The following is a 19,368-nucleotide window of genomic DNA, read 5'->3' on the forward strand; positions in this document are numbered from 1 at the left end:
CCCTTGAATTAGAATCAAGCCTTCTGTTGAACGTGACACTTGGATCAGACTATAGATACTATACTGTTAGAATGTAACACTTGGATCAGACTATAGATACTATACTGTTAGAATTTAACATTTGGATCAGAGGTATATCAGGAAATAGTAATGAAAGTTAACTTAGTGCAGGCCAAGAATCCAGGAACTTTTGCTCTCTGCTTCAAACGTTTTTTAAATATATTTTCTTTATTTCACCTTTATTTAACCAGGTAGGCTAGTTGAGAACACCTTTATTTAACCAGGTAGGCCAGTTGAGAACAAGTTCTCATTTACAACTGCGACCTGGCCAAGATAAAGCAAAGCAGTTTGACACATACAACGACACAGAGTTACACATGGAGTAAAACAAACATACAGTCAATAATACAGTAGAAAAAGTCTATATACAGTGTGTGCAGATGAGGTAGGATAATGGAGGTAAGGCAATAAATAGGCAATGGTAGCGAAGTAAATACAATATAGCAATTAAACACTGGAATGGTAGATGTGCAGAATATGAATGTGCAATTGCCCCTAGCACAGACAGTCACAGGTAGAGAGACAGGCAGACAGACAGCATCAACACATCACAAAGACTCGCTAGTATTTCCACATAAGCGTTAAACGATTTATGTGGAAACTAAGACTGTAAGAGTAGGGCTGAAACAGGAGGGATTTATGCTCAGATCAGAGAGGAAGAGAGGAAGAGAGGATCCCCTTCATCATGTCAGTCTTATCCCTATGATACCCTCCCAGCCTGCATGAAGTGCACACACACTGCGCACACGCACATTGCACGCACACACACTGCACGAACACACACATCCACATGCACTGCATTCAAATCCCTTTCCTACTTAATGTTAGAGAGAGAGAGAGAGAGAGAGAGAGAGAGAGAGAGAGAGAGACCTATGGGGGTCGGAGGCCTAGATTTATTTTCTCCTGGGCTCTCAGAGTCAGAGAAGAATATCACAGAGCAAATCTCATTCAAAATGTCATCTTAATGTTGTGGTTAGGCGAAAGCACTAGGTTGTTCCATCACGTACCTGGAATGAAAGGAGGAGCTAAACGCATCAACAGGAACTAATATGATTTCATGTCATAGTCAGAATATTTTTTAACAATGTAGTGTATAGGTGGATGAGCAATGATGAGTTGCTATGCAAACTAAGGAAATAGAGTTGTAATTTGAAACTACATATGGCTATCAGCAGGAAATTATCTAACTTCTTGCCTGCCATACTCTTCACTTTGATAAATGTGATGGCGGATGAGAAACGAGTAACTAAATTAGAGTAATAAACAAGTCATTTGAAACTAGGGTATGCCTCTTCATGTGTCACTTCCTGTTGTCAGTTGGGTGATGGCCAATGGCTCCAGGGTCTGGGACAACACTATGTAAATATTTTAGTTCTGGTACCTGTTTGAGTAACATATTGTGTTGGTGTGTGTGTGTGTGTGTGTGTGTGTGTGTGTGTGTGTGTGTGTGTGTGTGTGTGCTAATAGCCAACTTCTCTAACTCGCGTTGTCATGCCAACTGAACGCGTGTTACAGTAGAAGAAACGCTGTCTGTAGTACAAGCACATCTGATGACCATACAGAGATGGTCAAACAGCTAATATGCTACACTGTCAATGGGATATGATCCCGGTTGTGTCCCAAAAGGCACCATATTCCCTTTATAGTGCACTACTTTTGGCCGGAGCCCTATGGGGCCTGTAGTGCACTAGTTTTGGCCGGAGCCCTATGGGAATAGAGTCCATTTAGGATGCACACCGTGGGGATATACAGTATCAATCATCAAGTTTGCGGACGACACAACAGTGGTAGGCTTGATTACCAACAACAACGAGACGGCCTACAGGGAGGAGGTGAGGGCCCTCGGAGTGTGGTGTCAGGAAAATAACCTCACACTCAACGTCAACAAAACTAAGGAGATGATTGTGGACTTCAGGAAACAGCAGAGGGAACACCCCCCTATCCACATCGATGGAACAGCAGTGGAGAGGGTAGTAAGTTTTAAGTTCCTCGGCGTACACATCACAGACAAACTGAATTGGTCCACCCACACAGACAGCATCGTGAAGAAGGCGCAGCAGCGCCTCTTCAACCTCAGGAGGCTGAAGGAATTTGGCTTGTCACCAAAAGCACTCACAAACTTCTACAGACGCACAATCGAGAGCATCCTGTCGGGCTGTATCACCGCCTGGTACGGCAACTGCTCCGCCCACAACCATAAGGCTCTCCAGAGGGTAGCGAGGTCCGCACAACGCATCACCAGGGGCAAACTACCTGCCCTCCAGGACACCTACACCACCCGATGTCACAGGAAGGCCATAAAGATCATCAAGGACAACAACCACCCGAGCCACTGCCTGTTCACCCCGCTATCATCCAGAAGGCGAGGTCAGTACAGGTGCATCAAAGCTGGGACCGAGAGACTGAAAAACAGCTTCTATCTCAAGGCCATCAGACTGTTAAACAGCCACCACTAACATTGAGTGGTTGCTGCCAACACACTGACTCAACTCCAGCCACTTTAATAATGGGAATTGATGTCAAATATATCACTAGCCACTTTAAACAATGCTACTTAATATAATGTTTACATACCCTACATTATTCATTTCATATGTCTACGTATATACTGTACTCTATATCATCTACTGCATCTTTATGTAATACATGTATCACTAGCCACTTTAAACTATGCCACTTTGTTTACATACTCATCTCATATGTATATACTGTACTCGATACCATCTACTGCATCTTGCCTATGCCGTTCTGTACCATCACTCATTCACATATCTTTATGTACATATTCTTTATCCCTTTACACTTGTGTGTATAAGGTAGTAGTTTTGGAATTGTTAGTTAGATTACTCGTTGGTTATTACTGCATTGTCGGAACTAGAAGCACAAGCATTTCGCTACACTCGCATTAACATCTGCTAACCATGTGTATGTGACAAATAAAATTTCATTTTATTTTATTTCATCTAGCAAATGTATTACAGAGATTTCTGTTCAGGTCAGGCTCAACGTGCGTCCTGACAGAGATGGCAAACAAAATGCCATCTGAGAGAGAGGAGACAAGCATAATGTTTCCTTTATTAAAAGGTACTCATGCTCACCACATTGTTGGCTTACTGACTAAACATATACGGTATAGGCAGCACGCTATCCTTCCCCCACATCTCTACTCTAGTGTAATAATGACACTGTCTCTCTCTCCCCATTCTCTCAATGTCTCTATCACACTCTCTGTGTCTCTCCTCTCTCTCTCTGTACCCCTCTCTCTCTCTTCTCCTCCTGTGGCTTATCATCCATCAGTCGAGGGAATCTGGAGAATGTGACATATGCACATCCCCTCCAGTCAGACAGGAGATTATTCAGGAAGTGATGGTATGACTGGATAGGAGCCGGGCCCCAATAAATATTTACCGGTGTTAAATATTTGGTGTTTTCACAGCTTAAATCTTGTGCAAAAGCCCCGCATTTAATTGCATAGTTAGTAGTTAGGAGTTTGAAAATTGTAGTTTGAAAATTGAAATATGTCAACATTTGAAGTTTGACAGATTATAAAGACATACAAATTCCTTTATGTGTTATAAAAGAGTGTGGTGCTATTATTTTTGTATTGATTCCCCTGTTGGAACCAGAGACTGTGGTTGGACCAAACTTCCTGCCACAAGTGCACCTGGGGCCTAGCTCCATGTATGTGCTTCATCACAACAACACCTGGGTTTGACCTACATTTGACCTGGGTTTGAACTACATTTATACTGTAGTTCTCCTGTATCCAGGCATCATTCAATATACATGCAAAACATGAAACAGGGATTGTGCCACAACAACCTGAACCCCAGGACCTGAGTGAAAAACAGATCCAAAGATCCATGGGCAAATTATTCAGAAGTTTCCCCTTCTTTGCCTCATGTATCCCAGTGTGCCCAGTGTGACAGTAGGAACAAAACAACCCTGTCCAATTTCCTGGACTCTTCCTAATACGGGTGTCAATTAGTGGAAGAGTGCTACTGTGGCCGCAGCCTGCGAACCAGGCTGCCGCGGGCGGCACAATGCATTAGCCCACGATGAGCTGTCAAAAAGGATTATTTCAGCTACGCCCGTCAGCGAAGGGGGTGCTCTACTGCACTAAACCAGAGGAGGAGAGAGGGGGGGGACACAGAGAGAGAGAGACAGAGAGAGAGAGAGACAGAGAGAGAGAGACAGAGAGAGACACAGAGAGAGAGAGAGAGACAGAGAGAGAGAGAGACAGAGAGAGAGAGAGAGAGACAGACACAGAGAGACGCAGAGAGAGAGAGAGAGAGAGAGAGAGAGAAATAGGCTACCCGGAGAGAGGGAGAAAGAGTGAGAAGAAGAGAAGTGGCCATTTAAACACACACAATAAGTTGGATTTTTCTGGAAGAGCACCGTGCGATGTTGGAACACTCGTCGGATCTAGCCCTGGTGCAGAGCTTGTATGTTAACAGCATGCGCTGTCCCCCCTCTGCCTCCGCCGCTGGTGTCCCCGTCAGGAATGAGGACCTAGGATCTCTGAGGTACGTCCGTCGGGTTGGTTGGATGTTGGGTTGGCCCCTAGTTCATTCAGAAGGAATCAGATCTAAACTGGCTGGCTTTTGTTGTAGTTGTGGTTGTGGTTGGAGCTATAGTCAGTGATTGTAATGCTTCTTTGTTCCTGTGGTGGTGGATAATGGCTATTGTTATAGGCTGAATTCATTGTTTGCAGTATTCATTCCCATTCCATGGTGGGTTAGGGTAGATTTATGATGTTTATGTTTTTCACTGAAAGAAAAAGAGACAATCTAACTTGTGATCTGGGGGAAAATCTCCCCCCCTGCCCGAAAATCCACCCTCCCTCCGTCATCTTTAAGAAACAGACAGACCTGAGCAGGACGCACCTATTAGTCCTATTGATTGAAGTTATCAAATCAATTGTGTAAAAAAACAACAACATTATATTATCTGATTTAAAAACCAATGTATTAACAGTATCTAAATTAAAGGATGTCCCTTCTGAAGGTCAACGGTCACCCAGAAATGAAAATAAATGGAAGAAAAATAAATGGGTCGAAGACGAAAAATAGGTGCGACTCTCGTTCACAGTTAAAAACTGAAGAAATGGGGCTCTGTCTGTCAGGCTGTCGGTGACGCTAACAGAATTCTACCTCCTGAAAATGACAGAGAGGCCACTGGAAAGTACAGGGCATAGTTTCTGAGAACAAGTTCCATCCATCCGGTCTCTAACGCCTCTGGTCAAAATCAGCATAAGCTCTGAGCTATCTTCTGCAAGGCACGGGACAATTTACATTAGCCAATAAGGAATTTGCATAAGCCAGTACCACAAACCTAAACTCAAACTACTCTGATAAGGTTTGTGTTAACCAACGTTACAGCCAGGCTACGACGCCTGTGCATTTCTTTTCAGATTAGATTACAACATTGAGTCATACTCATATCCTCTCCTTCTCCATTTTGAGAGCGCCAGCTTCAGTTGTTTGCCATTCTGCAAATGCTTTCAGAGCTAAGACAAAGTATGTCAGTCATGCAGGCAGGCAGTCATGCAGGCAGGCAGGCAGGCAGTCATGCAGCCAGGCAGGCAGGCAGGCAGTCATGCAGGCAGGCAGTCATGCAGGCAGGCAGGCAGTCATGCAGGCAGGCAGGTAGGTAGGCAGGCAGGCAGGCAGGCAGGCAGGCAGGCAGGCAGGCAGGCAGGCAGGCAGGCAGGCAGGCAGGCAGGCAGGCAGGCAGACAGGCAGGCAGGCAGGCAGGCAGGCAGGCAGGCAGACAGGCAGGCAGGCAGGCAGTCATGCAGGCAGGCAGGCAGGCAGGGAGGCAGGCAGGCAGGCAGGCAGGCAGTCAGGCAGGCAGGCAGGCAGGCAGTCAGGCAGTCATGCAGGCAGGCAGGCAGGCAGTCATGCAGGCAGGCAGGCAGGCAGGCAGTAAGTTTATGGCGACATATACAAACAGACGACATAACCCATTTGGGTAACTCTCTGTGCAGTTGGCCTATTTACACTTGACCTGCTTCACCATTGGTTTAGAAGAGGTGCAAATCAAATGCTGGATGAATTGATTTGTAGGGGCTAGGAATAGTCCGGCTCGTCCCACATTACAGAGGGATACAATAGAAAAGATGTAAGTAAACAAGGATGGCATGGTATGTGTAGGGATTACAATAGGATTATCATAGTAATCATCTGATGGATTAAACACGGGAGGCTAGCACTGAGAGAGGCGGCAACATACTTCCGTTGCAACAATAAAACAGTATTTATTTTAATATCTCTGCACAATATGTTCCCTTTATGCCCACAATTTAGCCTACTGTAGGCTACCCAGCAGATCTCCCATGTCAGACTTGACTATATTTAGTACATTTTAGTCATTTAGCAGGTCGATTTACAGGAGCAATTAGAGTTTCAGTGCCTTGCTCAAGGGCACATCGACAGATTTTTTTTAACCTAGTCGGTTCAGGGATTCGAAGCAGTGACCTTTTGGTTACTGGCTCAACTCTCTTAACCGTTGCAATATTCAGACTAACTCGTCGGATTCCACGAGACTACTGTTGAAATGTAATCTTCTTTTCTTAATGAGATTTTTGGAGATCTAATATTATTAGGCACAATTATCGGTGTCCAGTATGAAGGAATTTAGAGCTAGTTTCACGAGCCAATGCTAACTAGTGTTAGCGCGATGACTGGAAGTCTATGGGTTTCTGCATATAGATATCCATAGACTTCCAGTCATTGCGCTAACGCTACTTAGCATTGGCTTGCGAAGCTACCTCTAACTTCCTTCATACTGGACACAGAGACATAAAATGGTATCCATGAGTTCATCTGACTCTGGGGAAGTAGATAAATGACCTCATTACCAAAATCCCAAACTATCCCTTTAAGGAAGTCACGAGGTTTTGCTAACCTGAGTTGGAATACCTTATGATAAGCTGCAAACGATACTATTTACCAAGAGAGTTATCTATATTTTTCACAGCTGTCTATTTACCACCTTAAACCGATGGTGACACTAAGACCGCACTCAACAAGTTGTAAAGGGCCACAAGCAAACAAGAAAATGCACATCCAGAGGCGGCGCTCCAAGTGGCAAGTGATTTTATTGCAGGGAAACTAAAATCCGTTTTACCTCATTTTTTACCAGCATGTCACCTGTGCAATTAGAGGCGAAAAAACTCTAGATCACCTTTAAATCATGTTCAATACAGAAGTGGTCCAATGAAGTGGATGCTAAGCTACAGGACTGTTTTGCTAGCACAGACTGGAATATGTTCAGAGATTCATCAGATAACATTGAGGAGTTTACCACATGAGTCACCGGCTTCATTAATAAGTACATCGATGATGTTGTCCCCACAGTGACCATATGTACATATCCCAAACAGAAGTCATGGTTTACAGGCAACTAAAGGCTGTGCTAAAGGCTAGACCTGCCACTTTCAAGGAAAGGGACACTAATCTGGATGCTTATAAGAAATCCCGCTATGACCTCCGATGAGCCAACCAACAGTCAAAACGTCAATACAGGACTAAGATTGAATCATACTACCCCCGGCTCTGACGCTCGGCGGATGTGGTAGGGCTTGCAAACTATCACAGATTACAAAGGGAAACACAGCCGCAAGCTGCCCTTTGAAGCGAGCCTACCAGGCGAGCTAAATTCCTTCTATGCACGCTTCGAGGCAAGCAACACTGAACCATTCATAAGAGTACCAGCTGTTCTGGGCAACAATGTAAACATTCACAAGGCCGCGGGGCAAGATGGATTACCAGGACATGCGCTGACCAGCTAGCAAGTGTCTTCACTGACATTTTCAACTTCTCCCTGACCCAGTCTGTAATACCAACATGTTTCAAGCAGACCACCATAGTCCTTGTGCCCAAGAACGCCAAGGTAACCTGCCTAAATGACTATCGCGTTATAGCACTCACATTTTAGCCATAAAATGCTTTGAAAGGCTGGTTATGGCTTTCAGTCAATTGGAGGTGCAGCTGTGGATGTATTTCAAGGCCTATCTTCAAACTCAGTGCCTCTTTGCTTGACATCATGGAAATCAAAAGAAATCTGCCAAGTCCTCGGAAAAAAATTGTAGACCTCCACAAGTCTGGTTCATCCTTGGGAGCAAATTCCAAACACCTTAAAGTACCACGTTCATCTGTACAAGCAATAGTACGCAAGTATAAACACCATGGGACTACGCAGCCGTCATACCGCTCAGAAAGGAGACGCGTTCTATCTCTTAGAGATGAACGTACTTCGGTGCGAAAAGTACAAATCAATCCCAGAACAACAGCAAATGACCTTGTGAAGATGCTGGAGGAAACAGGTACAAAATTATCTACATTCACAGTAAAACGAGTCCAATATCGACATAACCTGAAAGGCCGCTCAGGAAGGAAGAAGCCACTGCTCCAAAACCACCATAAAAAAGCCAGACTATGGTTTGCAACTGCACTTGGGGACAAAGTTCGTACTTTTTGGAGAAATGTCCTCTGGTCTGATGAAACAAAAATAGAACTGTTTGGCCATTATGACCATCGTTATGTTTGGAGGAAAAAGGGAGATGCTTGCAAGCTGAAGAACACCATCCCAACCGTGAAGCACGGGTGTGGCAACATCATGATGTGGGGGTGCTTTGCTGCAGGACAGACTGGTGCACTTCACAAAATAGATGGCACAAAACTGTATGTATGCGATGCATAGCAAAGCTCTTTTAAACTTTGCTTAACATAAACACAAACTGCAGTGTAGTCTGCCTTGAAAATTGTTATGGATACAGAATTAACTGGGGTTTCATAAATGGGATATTCCTTATCAGTGCTTATCAGATATTCCCAATATTATTTTAGGGGGGATGTGAATGAGAAGCTGCTGCGAACGCTATAATGAACGATTCCTGTCCAGTTGATGAAGCTACCAAACTCTCTCTGCTCCGAGTTGTATTCATTAGGCCACAACATACCAAAAAAAATTGCAACAGCAAACCAAAATGTGTGTTTTTTATTAGGCAAGTTCAGGTAGCCCCTCCCTCCCTCTGTGATTCAGTACATTTTCTTCCGTTGGGTGCCTAATGAATACACCCCTACTCTGCTCTGTTCTGCTCTTGTACAACCAGTACTTGACAACCGTGGTTTCAGCCCCCCTCGGAGTGGGTTTCATATAGGAAGACCTCGCCTGGCAAGTCCAGTTCAACAAAGAAAGACAGGCTCCTCCCCCCCAGGAATACACCAGCAAAATCACAAAAGGGTAACATGAACTGTGACCTCTATAGAAGCAAAGTGTACATCCTAAATGGCACCCTATTCCCTATGTAGTGCACTACTTTTGACCAGGGCCCATAGACCCTATTCCCTATGTCGTGCACTTATTTTGACCAGGGCCCATAGACCCTATTCCCTATGTAGTGCACTACTTTGACCAGGGCCCCTACTTTGTAGGGAATAGGGTGCCATTTGGGATGTAGCCAAAGACTCAGGAGGCCTGGGATTTTTTTTATTTTAATGACCTTAATCACTTGGTTTTCTTCCAGGCCTATACTCACAAAGAGTCTCAGAGTAGAAGTGCAGTGCTGATCAGTTTTGCCTTTCATATCATAATGAATATGATTATTTAGACAGGGGGGGATCTGATCCTAGATCAGCACTTCTACTCTGAATACTGGCCCAGATACTAATAGGAAAGGACTGGACTTGGAGTCGAGTGGCTCAACCTAAAATCTGGAGCAATTCATGAGAATTATTGGCAAGAGGATTATAGAATGAGAATTTCCTATAGCTACTTGATTGGTGATAGCGAAGTGCTTTGGGCTAAGGACTCCTCGGGGAATGGGTTTGCCATATAGCCTATACTCTCTAACCTCTTTCACAAATGGTATTGTGTCTGTAGTCAAGGTATAAGGAAGTGGTTTGGGTTGCTGTATACTTTTCCTTTCTCTGATAATATTTTACCTCTGTTACAAAATGTAAATTGCTTTCTGCTATCTTGGGTCTGTACTAGTCTAGCCAGGGAATGTGGGGGTTTTCATGTCCTTGGATCAACACATGCCATATTTCCCAAACACATAATTTAGGTCAGATTGAGAGCCATGGTTGGTTGGTGTGAGTGAAGACACTTGTGTAGCCTAATTTAAATAGACTGACAAAAAAATTGTCAAACACATTGTGGATTCTGAGAAAGTGTAAACCAAGATAACTGGACTAGCCTACAGTATTTTTACATACTTGACATGGAATGGAAGTAGCCACGCCTCTCTAGCTATCCCTATCTGCAATCGCTTTGACAGTGAGGGGATTCGATTAACCTGGTCCGGGTAGGCGTGTTTTGCACCGGGTGAAAATGGATTGCAATCCCTTAAAACAAAAGTGAAGTAAATAAGTATGTGGAGTAATGTGTAGGATTATGTATGTTCACATGCAAAAGTGATTACTTTTAATAAAAACGGTTTGTCTGGATTCACAATGAAAATTCGATCATATTTTATGGTAAAGAAATGTATGTTTCTGATATTGTTCGATTTGAAAGGGCGCTCCTCCATCGCCGCTTTTGCCCGTTCACGTCATGGGCCACAGAACGGGGCCCCGCGGTTCAACATAATCGAATCCGCCCAGTTGCGCGCCTGTAGTTTATTTCAACGGGGGATTGGAGGAGAAATTAGCTGGGGATAGCAGAATACGAATGTCAAACGACTGATGATTAGTATTCGCATGCTGCTGCTCTGAGTAGAAGGCTAGAATATAACCCCCCCTCCTGCACCTGTCCCGCTGCGTCTTGTGGTCGCGCAGGAGTTGAATCTCGAGGCGATTTCACTCGCTTTCATTGTTGACTACAGCGTGGTGGGTTCTGGTTGTAGCTCGTGAAAATGACTTCGACATACAGTGGTCTGGATTTTCATCCGGATAGGATGGTAGAAAGCCGGTTGATGATGAGCTCGGAAGATACAACGTAAGTAACTGTTTATTAGATTCTAATAACCGATATCTAAAATATTTTTGTTGCATTAATTGCGTATAATAAAATAACCTCAAGTTGCATTCAACGCACTGATAATTTTACGAGACAATTCACCGTCATGTCTGAGTAACGTAGCAAGTGAAATGGCTAGCTAGCTAGCTAGCTAGCTGGAAAAAAAATGTTTACTTCTTGGCTAAGGAAATGCTAGTGAAGTGACATGTGCTTCCGGAGTTAACATGTTCCAGACATTATCGGACTAGGTAGTCGTCATTCTAAAGTGTTTAAAATAGTCAGTTAGAAAGAATTGCTTGTGTGTTTCGGTGTCGTTACCGTGAGAGCGCGAGAAAAAGCAGCACACGCGGCAGCCGCCCTTTTGATTTTTTTTTCTTCATGCCGCTTGCTTGAACGAATAGAGGAACAGAGAAGGCAGCAACGGAGTCTTCTGTTCAGTAACAGGTAGGCCGTGAAAGAAAATGGCTCAAAAACAAACACGAAATTATACACCCTATTGCAACGATTTTGATATCAAGTCGATGTATTGCATAATTCGCTATAATGTAACGTTATGCTTTTTTTCACGAGACAGTAAATGCATTTTATACTCGGATGTTTCACGAGGGGCAGGCAACTAACTACGATTCTTTTGTAGCGAGTAGCGACCGTAGTTCCCCGTTAGCAATCGATTTCCCGTAATGGAGGTTCGTGTAGGGTGTCTTGCGGAACACACGTGGTACATTATTGAGCAATTTTAATGGACATCTTGTGACCGCCGAAATAGATTGTTAGTAAAGGAAGCCAGTCAACAGCAAATATATACATGTTGTTTTAGAAATGCCCGGGAGGCTAATTCGGCTTACCACGACTGGATTTCAACTCTCAGCCATATAAAGGGTACACAGCTCAAGGCTGTGCGTTGCTGAGGGAGAGTACACTCTGAAATCCCCCTCCCCTAGCTAGCTCTAGAAATGGGCTTGGCCCTGTAACGTTCATGAAACATAACCTATTTAGCTACATGGCTAGCTACATACTTAAACATGTTTACAGCAGCCCCCGTAGCCCGATATTGATCATTGGGCCGATAAATGGATTTGCAGTAAAACATGGTGAATGACAAATAGCATGTGATTTCCTGCTAGACGAGAACACACTGGAAGAATTAAGCGAGAGAGGGAATCCATTTTTGTTTTTGTATCTACTACAAATAGGTTTGTCATAATCCTCATGGGAACTCTTTCGACCTCTAACCTGTCCAGCACACATCTGTTGTTGTATGATGGATTTCTGAAGGATGTTACTGTCATCCCCGCCAATCACTCACTAGGTCAGCATCATACAGCAAGTATGCTGTAATAACTACATGCATTTGAAATGCACACACAGACAGACAGGAAAAAAAGTGACCTAAACAAGGGATGATTAATAAGTGAGGTAAAAGGTCATCATGGTTATCTGGCACTTGCATGATTGTGGGTCTAAAGCCTAGCAGAGCAGTGGTCTGGGACAATAGAAATGAAAGGAATCTCATCTTTTGGTTTTGGACCCACACACAGGTGATGCAATCTCAACCCAACTCATCTGTGTTCTGTGATTTGATTGAGCCTCTGATAAAGGACAGTGAGATAGATAGTGATATATCTGGGCTTAAGTGTGATCCTTTGGCAGTGGATACTGATATGGGAAGCATCCCAAATGGTGCCATTTTCCCTATATAGTGCACTACCTTTTTACCCTATGGGTCCTGGTCCAAAAGTAGTGCACTATATAAGGAATAGGGTGGCATTTGGAACACACAGTGTGTTATCTGGGCTAAGCTACATTTGATGGTGCTGTGATCCCATTGTTGTGGACTCTGACTGATTTTTAAATAGACTGATATGAAAAGTATACATAAACTCTCATGGTTAATAGTATGGTCTACAGCTTGTCATGAGGTATTGACATCAGGCGAGTAGAACATTGAACCTCCCTTTAATATTAGAGATCGAGCACCAGTTGTTAACAGACACACCCTTGCCCCCTTTCTTGACGCTGGCATATGGTCTTGAAGATGCATAAGAAACAGCTAGATGTATATTGTCCCTGTTCAGCCGTGAATCCGAGGAACATAGGATATTATATTTCTTTGGGTCCCGTTGATACAATAGTAGTAGTTTCGTCAGGGTTGCCCGCACGTTGGCCTCTTAAGCAGACCCTTCAGAGTCTCTGGAATTGGGGCCTTGTCTGGGGTGAGCAGTATGTCCTGCACCGCCTAAACGTTGAAGTAGACTCCTCATCCAAATCCAGGTTAGTGGTCGCTGTTCTGATGTTCAGAAGCCTTTTTTTCAGTCATAGGAAAAGATGGTGGAAACATTACACATTGCACTAAAGTTTATCGGCACATATAAACACACAAAAATTGCAGAATTGGCCAGGAACCCGTAAAACTGCAGCTATTCATTGCAGCTCCATTCTAGACCAGACCAAAAACGCCAAAGGAACCTGTCTATATGACTATTGCGCATCTCCCACCCGGACAAGAGGACCACCTATGTGACAATGCTGCAACTGGATCCTTGACTTCCTGACGTGCTGCCCCTTGGTGGTGAGGGGAGTCAACACATCTGCCATGCTGACCCTCAACACCCCAGGGGCCCCTCAAGGTTGCGTGGTTAGTCCCCCTCCAGTGCTTCCTGGTCACTCACGACTGTGTTGCTGCGGCCGACTCCCAACTTTACGTTTTCTGACGACACGACGTTGGTAGGCCTGATCACCTACGATGATGAGACAGCTTATAGGGAGGGTATCAGATACCTGGCAGTGTGGTGCCTGGACAACCTCTCCCTCAACTTCAGCAAGACAAAAATGAGCTGATCGGGGACTACAGGAAATGCAGGGCCGAGCATGCCCCCATTCACATCAACGGGGCTGTGGTGGATTGGGTCGAGGCTCTTGTCCACATCACTATGATTCTATTATGATCCAGACACCAAGACCGCCGGGAAGAGGATATGATAATGCCTCTTTCTCCTCCCAGAGGCAGAAAAGATTTGACAAGGGCCCTCAGACCCTAACATTTTTTTTTTCAGTTGCACCATTTTGAGAGCAACTTGATTGACCGCTTCACTGCTTGGAATGGCAACTGCTTGGCATCTGACCGCAAGGCGCTACAGAGGCCCAGTCCATCGCCAAGCTCCCTGCTATCCAGGAAGTCTATACCAAGGCGGTGTCAGAAGAGGGCCCTAATATTTGTATTTCTTAATTCCTTTACTTTAGATTTGTCTATTGCTAGATATTACTGCACTGTTGGAGTTAGAAACGCAAGCTTTTCGCTACACCCGTAATAACATCTGCTAAATGTGTATGTGACAAATCAAATTTCATTTGATGTAGGGCTGACTCTATTTAGTCGACTCTACCAATTTTGTTGGGCCAGTGTTTTTAACGCGTCTTGATTGACGCCTGTCTCAGTGGCCTAATCCATTGTGGATGGCACAACAGCATCACCAGTAGTACATTTACTTTTGATTCCCATAATTTTGAATCTACAATTTGTTTGTTTACTGTAATATCTGTTAATGCATTCATATTTGTAGTCTTTTTTTTTTGTACAGTTTTCGTTGTCTTAGTGGACACTTTGTTTGCAGAGCGCACAACCTAGGCTACACTTGTTCTATTTACGAGTTGTCAATTTATTGTGTTTGGAGCATTCCTGTCAATGTTGAGTAAGGATGTTGGCCTGACCTATATATAGAAGTGGGCCTAGGCTACCTGGCCTGTGCGCAAATGTTGACTTATTAATGTGCCCATTTGGGGATCTGATAGTATTTCTGATTGTCTTGACGCACCACCACTCATGAGCTGTGTAGCTTCTCAAACTAAATGTTTTCTTCACCTGAAATGGCAAGTAAACCAAGTCTGTTTTTACGTCCATTGAAAATACGTCCTCAATGTAGTCTATTTGGGAAAAAATCATTCCAGCCTTCTCCTTTTCGGTAACCACTCAGCGTGAAGGGGGGAAAAAAGTAATGTGCTGAATCAGCTGAAACTTCCCAAAAATATAAAAAATATATATAATGTTGCAAGTGCAAGCTTCTGGCTGGATGAAGTTGATTGTTGATACAATGTTTCAAGTTCCTTGCAGACGAGCCATGAGTAGCCAATGTGACTTATTTTTTTAATCCAGATTTTTTCCAGCTGCAGTGTTATTTGTTGGCTTTATGTAGGCAATTCTTTACATGTTTGGTGATGGCAATAGAAGTTACTTTTAGATTTGTATGAATTTAATTTGGATGAAGCTCATAACTGGCACGCAGATTGGTAAAAACGGTGACACAAATTGGCACTCCAAATGGAAATGGTTGCGGACCCCTGGTGTATTACTGGCAGATTCTGCGAAAGCCAGTAGCAGCGGGAGGAGATTCGGGAACAGTTTTTTTCCCCCCTGCTTGTTAGGCTTGTTAAGTTCATGTTTTAAGTATCACAATATTTCTGTTATTACGGGGCTATCACTTAGTCAAGAGTGCGCATGCGCATGAAGTCTGTTGGTTGATGGACCTGGCCTTGAGTGTAATGGCAACCTTTGAGGGTGTTCAAATGGTATAGTAAACTTTGTGGGTATAGTAAACTTTGTTAAACGGGAACCTTGTCGTTGTGTCATTTCGAGTTAACAAGGCTATCTTGATCTCTAGCTCCCTCTTGAGTTATTTGTCTTAATTATTTAATCACAGCGTGCTTAGTGTCAGACAAGCCCAGTAGCCTACATATAGTTGATTTCTTTAAAACATAGTCTGTGTCCTAATAATGGAAAAATACACATGGTAAAATTTCTACCTGTAGATTGGTCAAACAAAGATTTGTTTTTTTCTGGGGACTGCCCTAGGTTCCAGCCAACAAAGTCAGACGGTTCTCTCTGTTACCACACGGCAAGCAGTACCAATTAAACAAGTTTTACCCCCTTTTCTCTCCAATTTCGTGGTATCCAATTGTTTTAGTAACTACTATCTTGTCTCATCGCTACAACTCCCGTACGGGCTCGGGAGAGACGAAGGTTGAAAGTCATGCGTCCTCCGATACACAACCCAACCAAGCCTCACTGCTTCTTAACACAGCGCAATCCAACCCGTCGCGGCCGGTTACGACAGAGCCTGCTGGGCGTGAACCCAGAGTCTCTGGTGGCACAGCGTAGAGGTCCTGGGCTGGCGTGGTCACATGGTCTGGAGTTGAGTCCAATTGGAGTCTAAAACGACATAGGCGGCTTATAATTGAGAAATTAACATAAAATTATCCAAATCAAATTTTATTTGTCACATACACATGGTTAGCAGATGTTAATGCGAGTGTAGCGAAATGCTTGTGCTTCTAGTTCCGACAATGCAGTAATAACCAACAAGTAATCTAGCTAACAATTCCAAAACTACTACCTTATACACACAAGTGTAAGGGCATAAAGAATATGTACATAAAGATATATGAATGAGTGATGGTACAGAGCGGCATAGGCAAGATACAGTAGATGGTATCGAGTACAGTATATACATATGAGATGAGTATGTAAACAAAGTGGCATAGTTTAAAGTGGCTTGTGATACATGTATTACATAAATATGCAGTAGATGATATAGAGTACAGTATATACGTATACATATGAGATGAATAATGTAACAGCAACAGCTCCGGTGAATATCCCTTCAGTCAAAATGCCAATTGCACACTCCCGCAATTTGAAACATCTGTGGCATTTTGTTTTGACAAAATTGCACATTTTAGTGGCCTGTCAGGTGGATGGAATATCTTGGCAAAGGAGAAGTGCTCACTAGCAGATTTGTAAACAAAATTTGAGAGAAATAAGCTTTTTGTGCGTATGAAAAATGTATATTTGATTTCAGTTCATGAAACATGGTCCCAAAACTTTATATGTTGCATTTATATTTTTGTTGGGTGTTAGCTAGCATTAAACTTACCTTACAAAAAAACAATCACACATGGTTGATTAATATTACTAGGTTAATTTCTTACGGCTGAGATCCCGTTAACGGGATCGAAATGACAACAGCCAGTGAAAGTGCAGGGCGCCAACTTCAAACTACAGAAATTTCATAATTAAAATTCCTTAAACATACAAGTATTTTACACAATTTTTTAAGAAACTTGTTGTTAATCCCACCACAGTGTCTGATTTCAAAAAGGCTTTACGACGAAAGCGTACCATGCGATTATGTTAGGTCAGCACCTAGTCTTAGCAAAACACAGCCATTTTTCAGGCCAAAGAGAGGAGTCACAAAAAGCAGAAATAGCGATAAAATGAATCACTAACCTTTGATCTCCATCAGATAACACTCATAGGACTTCATGTTACACAATACATGTATGTTTTGTTTGATAAAGTTTATATTTATATCCAAAAATCTCAGTTTACATTGGCGCGTTACGTTCAGTAATGTTTTGCTTCCAAAACATCCGGTGATTTTTGCAGAGAGCCACATCAATTTACAGAAATACTCATAAACATTGATGAACTTCTCCTTAATGCAACCGCTGTGTCAGATTTCAAAAAAGCTTTATGGAGAAAGCACACCATGCAATAATCTGAGTACAGGGCTCAGAGACCAAAACACAGATACCCGCCATGTTGTGGAGTCAACAGAAGTCAGAAATAGCAGTATAAAGATTCACTTTGATCTTCATCAGAATGTACTCCCAGGAATCCCAGTTCCACAATAAATGTTTGTTTTGTTCGATGAAGTCCATTTATGTCCAAATACCTCCTTTTTGTTCGCTTTTAGTTCACAATTTCACGAAGCGCAGGCCAGACACAAAAAAAAATCCATTACAGTTCGTAGAAACATGTCAAACGATAGATTGTATAGAATCAATCTTTAGGGTGCTTTTAACATAAATATTCTATAATGTTTCACCCGGAGAATTCCTTTGTCTTTAGAAAGGAAAAGGAACGCAGCTAACTCTCACGGGTTCGCGCGAGACTGAGCTCATGGCATTCTGCCAGACATCTTACTCAATCAGCTCTTATTCTCTCCTCCTTTACCGTAGAAGCCTCAAACAAGGTTCTAAAGACTGTTGACATCCAGTGGAAGCAATATGACCCCATAGATGCTGTATATTGGATAGGCAAAGACTTGAAAACCCACCAACCCCAGATTTCCCACTTCCTGGTTGGATTTCTCATGTTTTTGCCTGCCATATGAGTTCTGTTATACTCAGACGTCATCCAAACAGTTTTAGAAACTTCAGAGTGTTTTCTGTCCGAATCTACTAATAATATGCACAGCTTAGCTTCTGGGCCTGAGTAGCAGGAAGTTTACTCTGGGATCCTTATTCATCCAAGCTACTCAATACTGCCCCCAGCCACAATAAGTTAACTAGCTTGTCCTGCTTTGCATATACTCATTATCATTTATTATCATTTAATTTATCATCGAATTACAGCTTACTTTGCCAAGCGGGCGATGTTTTAACCAAAGCACATTCACGAAAAAAGCACAATTGTTGCACGGATGTACCTAACCATATACAAACAATGACTTTCTTAAAATCAATACACAAAGTATATATTTTTAAACCTGCATATTTAGTTTAAAATAAATTAATGTTAGCAGGCAATATTATTTAAGGAAATTGTGTCACTTCTCTTGCGTTCGTTGCACACGGAGTCAGGGTATATGCAGCAGTTTGGTTTGCCTGGCTCGTTGCGAACTAATTTGCCAGAATTTTACATAATTATGACAACATTGAAGGTTGTGCAATGTAACAGCAATATTTAGACTTAGGGCTGCCACCCGTTTGATTAAAATACAGAACGTTTCTGTATTTCACTGAAAGAAGAAACGTTTTGTTTTCGATGATAGTTTCCGCATTTGACCATATTAATGGCCAAAGGCTTGGATTTCTGAATTTATTATAGTTAAGTGCATGATTTGATAGAGCAGTCTGACTGAGCGGTGGTAGGCAGCTGCAGGCTCATAAGCATTCATTCAAACTTTACTGCGTTGCCAGCAGCTCTTACCAATGTTTGAATCACATCTCTGTTTATGACTTCAAGCCTTTCAACTCCAGAGATTAGGCTGGCAATACTAAAGTGCCTATTAGAACATCCAATAGTCAAAGGTCTATGAAATACAAATGGTATAGAGAGAAATAGTCGCCGTGTCATAATTCCTATAATAACTATAACCTAAAACTTCTTAACTGGGAGTATTGAACCACCAGCTTTCATATGTTCTCATGTTCTGAGCAAGGAACCTAAACGTTAGCTTTTGTTTTTTACATGGCACATATTGCGCTTTTACTTTCTTCTCCAACACCGTTTTTTGCATTTCAACCAAATTGAGCATGTTTCATTATTTATTTGAGACCGAATAG

General features: G+C 42.8%; 1 protein-coding gene across 19 annotated transcripts in view; it reads left to right on the forward strand.

Moving 5' to 3' along the window:
• Positions 1 to 4,339: 4,339 nt before the first annotated feature.
• LOC139375762 (CUGBP Elav-like family member 2) overlaps positions 4,340 to 19,368 on the forward strand; it is a 53,411-nt gene continuing 38,382 nt past the window's right edge. For 3 of the 19 annotated variants that reach the window (XM_071117588.1, XM_071117622.1, XM_071117629.1), the window contains exon 1: positions 4,415 to 4,586. In XM_071117588.1, the coding sequence (XP_070973689.1) occupies positions 4,465 to 4,586 (122 nt within the window). In that variant the 5' untranslated portion in view covers positions 4,415 to 4,464. Of the gene's footprint in view, positions 4,587 to 10,645; positions 11,005 to 11,149; positions 11,470 to 19,368 lie in introns of those variants that run through there. The other 16 variants (XM_071117597.1, XM_071117639.1, XM_071117649.1 and 13 more) reach the window with 14 other exon arrangements.

The sequence above is a fragment of the Oncorhynchus clarkii genome, chromosome 2 (assembly GCF_045791955.1).
Source record: "Oncorhynchus clarkii lewisi isolate Uvic-CL-2024 chromosome 2, UVic_Ocla_1.0, whole genome shotgun sequence".
Lineage (NCBI taxonomy): Eukaryota > Metazoa > Chordata > Actinopteri > Salmoniformes > Salmonidae > Oncorhynchus > Oncorhynchus clarkii.